At 37.8% G+C, this 5,979-nt stretch overlaps 1 protein-coding gene across 1 annotated transcript; it reads left to right on the top strand.

The window, feature by feature from the left end:
* The first annotated feature begins 4,591 nt into the window (after positions 1–4,591).
* On the top strand, positions 4,592–5,500 carry LOC102725599 (olfactory receptor 52Z1P-like). Its single transcript, XM_031023387.2, is given in 1 exon segment — positions 4,592–5,500. A coding segment is annotated over 1 exon segment (909 nt).
* Positions 5,501–5,979: the final 479 nt, after the last annotated feature.

The following is a 5,979-nucleotide window of genomic DNA, read 5'->3' as shown; positions in this document are numbered from 1 at the left end:
CTTGGGCCCCGCTCCTCAGTGAGCCCTCAGAGAAAAGCCGTCAGTCACTCCCGTCTCCCCGGTCTCCGGCTGCACTCTGTGCTCACCCGGCCTGTGACCGCGCATTTCTATCTCTGGCACCCGATCCCGGGTGGAGTCTCCAAACCTAGCAAATCCCTGCAGTGCACTCCCGCGTGGCTCCTCCCCGGGGAGGAAGGTGAGTCTCCCCGGATCTGCCGCTTGTTGGGTCCCTGCTTCCAGAAAGTGGTCACTTTTCTGTTCAGAGAGTTGTTGCTATTCCCTTCTTCAATCTCCTGTTGGGTTTGTAGGTGTTCAGAATGGTTTGATCCCTATCCAGCTGAATTCCTGAGAGGTACTTACTGTTTTTTATCTGGGGGGAGAGGCTTATCTATATATTTGGGGCAGGGAAGAATTAAGGTGGTAAATAAAATGGAAATGATAAAATACGACATTACTCAGAAGTCAAGGGTATGAGAAAGATATAAATTGTTGGGAAGAAGGAGGGGGAAAATGGGAGAGCATTTAAGTGAAACTTTCTTCTTGGTAAATAAACCCATGAGCTCTATTGGACTGCATGTGTCTGACAAAGTTCTGGCTATTTCTGATAAGAGGGTTACAGGTTTCTCAGATCAATAGCTCATTGTTTGTGTCCTCTCCTGCCATAGTTTGTGCATATGTTCCCACAGCTATAGCAGAATGTTTCTTTGAGTGAGGTAAGCAGTGTTAAAGAGAAGGGGAAATGATGTGAATTATAATAGAATACATTGGGGTTCTGGATGATTCCTAGAACAGAATTAAATGACTGACAGTGAGAAAGGGAGCCTTGATCATAGCTTATAAGGGCCATGTCATCTCTGCTTATCAGGAACTGTGGTTGAGTTGATATCTAAGCTGGTTTTCAAAATCAGCTCATTTCTGTGCCTTTATGGGATTTACTTTAATATATCACTGCACATTCATTTAATATGTTCAGTTAGCCAACATATAGTACATCATTAGTTTTTGATGCAGTGTTCAACAATTCATTAGTTGTGTATAACACCTAGTGCTCATCACAACTTGTGCACTTACAACGTGGTATCCTCAGTACTCCTGAAAGGAAAGTGAGTAGAGTGGTCAAAAGAGAAGAAGAGATAAATGGGGAAGATCACTTCCGACCTGGATTCCGAGAGGAAAGAGTTTGGAAAGACCAAGGACAGAATCTCTTACCTGACTAGCGTCAGCTGAAGCATGCAACAATTCCCTCTCTGACCAAACCTGATCTTTCTTTTGGGGATCCTTGGCATCTCATCAGTCTTTATGAACAATTTGTCCTTCCACCGATCATTTCCTTCAAATGCTGGACAATGATGTTCTTCCTGTGATTAGGTCCCTTCTCTCTGTTTGACTATTCTTGATCCTGGAAAGTTGAACTTCCCTGATGAAAAGTCAGTTGAAAGAAAAATAACATTGGAAAAAAGACTCAGAATTATGAAAATTGTAGTAGGTAGACAAGAATATAATGGAATCAGGGCAAATGAAGGAGAGGAAAGTTTGAAGAAGGGATTGCTCACTAGTGGCAAATGGAACAGTGTATAAAAGCATGGGGTTTTCAAGCAAGAGAACTTGAGTTTGAATCTCTGCTTGACTAGATACTAGCTTGGACAAATTATTCAAATTACTTATGCCATAGTTTCCTAAAGTGTGAAGTGGAAACCATTCTCATAGCCATTCTGTTGGGTTCTTATTATAATTAAGTGGCATTTTGTGAACATTAAATCATAGAAAGTGGTTAACACAGGATATAACTCATGGTAAATACTCAAACATTAGTTAAACAATATAAATAATGAGGGGACTACAACATGTTCTTTGGGTTAAAAGCCCAGGTAATTGACGGCTGTCACTGTGATCAAATAGACTACATGTTGGAGATACAGCTAGGGAGGATATTTAATACCAGAACTCTTCTCGTCTTAAGTCTTTCTTTTTTTGAATCTAATAGAATGACTTACAGTTATACTAAACTGAAACATACAGCCTGATATGTGTGTATGTATTTTTGAGCTCCAATTGCATGATTAGATTTTAGTCTTTTGTACCTAAATGAAGTAGCTATGAGCTAGTCGTTCCAACTGATATGGACAGAGAATTTGGAAGGGTGAAATGCCTCTACCAAGGTCCCAGTTGGCTCGTGGCATAGCTGAGGCTTCAGCTCAGATAGAGCCTCACGCCTAGTCCAGTTCTCTTCCAGTGCACTATGCAGGTTTGAGATAGCCTGCCAGATTTATTTCCTTAGTGTTTCCATAGGCACATTATATATTAATAGTTTCAAAACAATTGCTTTAACTTTCTCTGAATCTTGCATCTCCTACTTTATTCCTTATGTTTGTTAGTGGCATCACATTTTTCCAGACAGTATGTCTCAAAATGTTATATTGCCTTTCATTTTTGCCTCATATAACCTATCACCTGGAATTCTCCATTTTATTTGTATTCTTTAAAACATATTTCTTCTCTATCCCCTTTTTTCACTATTAAAACCATATCCCTAGTTCTGCTTGGTTTGTTGCAAAAGCTTCCTACAGTAACTCAGGTAGTTATCCTTCACCTCTTCAATCCATCTTTTTGCCTTTTAAACCATATTTACTCAACAAAAATATATTATATTAGATTTTGGAGATATACTCATAGCTATCATGGAACTTCAGACATATTGGTGAAAAATACTACAAAACGTGCAACTAGGACTTATATCAGTGTGCTATTGGGAAGTAGAGAATAAAAAATAAGCATATTGCTCATCAGCAAAGACTTCTCTGAAAGGGTAAATTTTAAATTTTGATCCCATTATGTTCTCCTTAGAACTGTGGTAAAATATTAGGTATTCAGTAAATATTGTTAAATAAGAAATCAATTCTTAGTATAGAGAACTAAACCCAAAGTTGTTAGTTTGACTTTTAAAATTATGAATCTTCAAGGCATAATCTACTTGTCCAGTCATATTTCTCATGTGTCTAAGCCTTTGATACACTACATGACTTGATTTTTACATGACTTAAAACATTCCTCGTTTTAGGGGCACCTGGGTGGCTCAGTTGTTAAGCATCTGCCATCGGCTCAGGTCATGATCCCAGGGTCCTGGCATCGAGCCCCGCCTCAGGCTCCCTGCTCTGCGGGAAGCCTGCTTCTCTCCCACTCCCCCTGCTTGTGTTCCCTCTCTCTCGGTGTCTCTCTCTGTCAAATAAATAGATAAAATCTTTAAAAAAAAATTCCTCATTTTAGGTTTTTACTTGTCTTGGTTCTTTTTTTCTAATGATAGTCTCTTGGAAGTCTAAAGGTTTTCTGATAAACAGATCTACTGACAACACTTCAGTGAACCTTTGCATCACCCCCTAGCTAAAGATAATCTCTTCTGTGTTATATACATGAGACTTCATGTCTTCCATCATTCTTATCCTAATCTGTTTTGAAGAGTGGTTACTTTTGTCTATGTCCCATGATCCTCCCAAAGGTAGGAGATCCTTGAAATAAAGGATATGTATAGTTTATATTCACATAGTATTCGTCACAGAATGAATTTAAAGACATATTCATTAACTTATTTAACTCTTACATGTGTTTGCAACTCATTTTTTGTTGTTATTTCCTTACCTATGAGCTGCCTTTTTCTTTTCTCCAGTAAGTATTCAAGTTTGACCAGAAAAGGAAAAAAAGAAGGGAAGGAAAGGACAAATATTTTAAATGGGAGAAAAAAAGCAGTAGAGACAAGAGAGAATGGAGGATGTAATGTGTGTAAAAGATAGGACACTTTCTGCTGAGTTAGAATGATGTTATAGGCGCTCCTGATTTGCACAATATTGTTTTAACTGAAACATATGCATACTAAGACTATGGAAAGAGAGAACATTACTCCAATATGCACAATGTTAATACAGCACTATGCAAAGCAAGGACTATCTAGATATCTCTTTCTCTCCAAGTTATTTTCACTTGGTGATGAAAGACTTTATATTGAATTACAGAAATAATGGTTGTTACTTACTTAGTGGTTGAACTTCCCAAAGGCCAAACCAGTATTCTGAAAACTTTATTTCTGGAGTGTGTGATTAATCACCAGAAAGAAAGTGACACTAATCATTGGAAATGACCAGTCAAATGAGAAGGAAAACCATGATGTGCAAGAGCATTTAAGAGATGTATGATGCTAAGTCAATAAGTATAATGTATATATACATTATATATATATACACAATACATATATACAATAAGTATAATGGCCATCAGCCAACCAAATTATAAACCCATAAAATGTTTTTTATTATTATAGTTATAGTCATTAGCACCACCAGTGGCATCAGCTCTATACAGTCATGGTAACTTTCACGTTAATGAAGTCTATCTGAATCATCCTTGAATGACCATCCCTGAATCATTACTGAACCTTTCTTAAAGCAATAACTTTATTCCAATGCCAAGAGTCATACTTAAACCTGATAAAATAACTCCGATTTCTCTCTCTCTTTTCAATTCTAGCGTCCAGTATCAGAGGACAGAGTAAAATATGACAATCTCTTCAAACCACACCAACCTTAGGGATATTTGGTACACCATGATTGGGATCCCAGGACTAGAACATGCACATATATGGATTTCCATTCCCATCTGTTCCATGTACATAGTTGCCGTTGTAGGCAACACCCTCTTATTATTCCTGATCTTTACTGAACGCAGTCTTCATGAACCCACGTACATTTTCTTGTCCATGTTGGCCTTGGCAGATATTTTTCTCTCCACAGTCACCACGCCAAAGATGCTAGCAATCTTCTGGTTCCAAGATTGGAGTATTTCTTTTGGTTGTTGTGTGTCCCAGATGTTTTTTCTACACTTCATCTTTGTGGCAGAGTCAGCCATATTGCTGGCCATGGCATTCGACCGCTATGTAGCTATCTGTTATCCACTAAGACATACTACCATTTTAACCCCCTCAGTCATTGGAAAAATGGGCATTGCATCTGTTATTAGGAGTTTCTTCATCTGCTTCCTCTTGGTTTTTCTGGTTTATCGGCTTACTTACTGTGGGAGGAATATTATTGATCACTCATATTGTGAACATATGGGCATTGCCAGGCTAGCTTGTGATAGCATCAAAGTCAACATCTACTGTGGGGTGATTGTGGTGCTATTTTCTACATGCCTGGATGTGGTGCTTATCATCATTTCCTATGCCCTTATACTCTGTACTGTGTTTAGAATTCCTTCCCAAGATGCCCGACTCAAGGCTCTAGGTACTTGTGGCCCCCATGTCTGTGTTATCCTACTGTTCTATACTCCAGCCTTTTTTTCATTCTTTGCTCACTGATTTGGGGGCCACAATATACCACTCCATGTACACATCCTCCTTGCCAATCTTTATGTGGTGGTACCACCCACTGTCAATCCAGTCATTTATGGAGTTAAGACCAAGCAAATTCAGGAGAAGTTTATCCAGATCTTTTCTATGCGCAAGAAATTATGCTGAAGTTAACTATACAGCTTAATTTTTCATTTTTCTATGTAACTCCACTAATTGTAGAGTACTTCAAATTATATCAGACATCTTACATTATGCCAGCATTAGGAGAGGACAATAACAGTCATGTTAAAAACTTATTTACTTTTTCATTTATTTTATTGCTGATTTTGTTCAGGACAGTATCAGATCAAGACCACCTTAGATTCTGTAAATTTTGAGTTTAGTTACAACAGACTTAAAGCATAATAACTCAATAACTATCTTCAATTTCATATTGACGCAGAAAAATAGGAAAAATAAAAATAGGAAAAACATAATAGGAAAAACCACACCCTAAAAAAGAATGGATAAAACAGAATCCCAAATCAACTTAACAGATTTTCTGTTCATTTTTCCATATTATCTTTGTAGTTCAGAGAAAATAATACGTGTTTAGCATTGTGATCTAGTAGTTGAGCATTTGAGCTCTAAGTTCAAGTTTTGAA

This window comes from Leptonychotes weddellii, unplaced genomic scaffold, assembly GCF_054177405.1.
Source record: "Leptonychotes weddellii isolate Sample4059 unplaced genomic scaffold, ASM5417740v2 HiC_scaffold_643, whole genome shotgun sequence".
In the NCBI taxonomy this organism is placed as follows: Eukaryota; Metazoa; Chordata; class Mammalia; order Carnivora; family Phocidae; genus Leptonychotes; species Leptonychotes weddellii.
The sequence above is the reverse complement of the archived record's forward strand: the minus strand, read 5'-3'. Positions and strand labels throughout refer to the sequence as shown.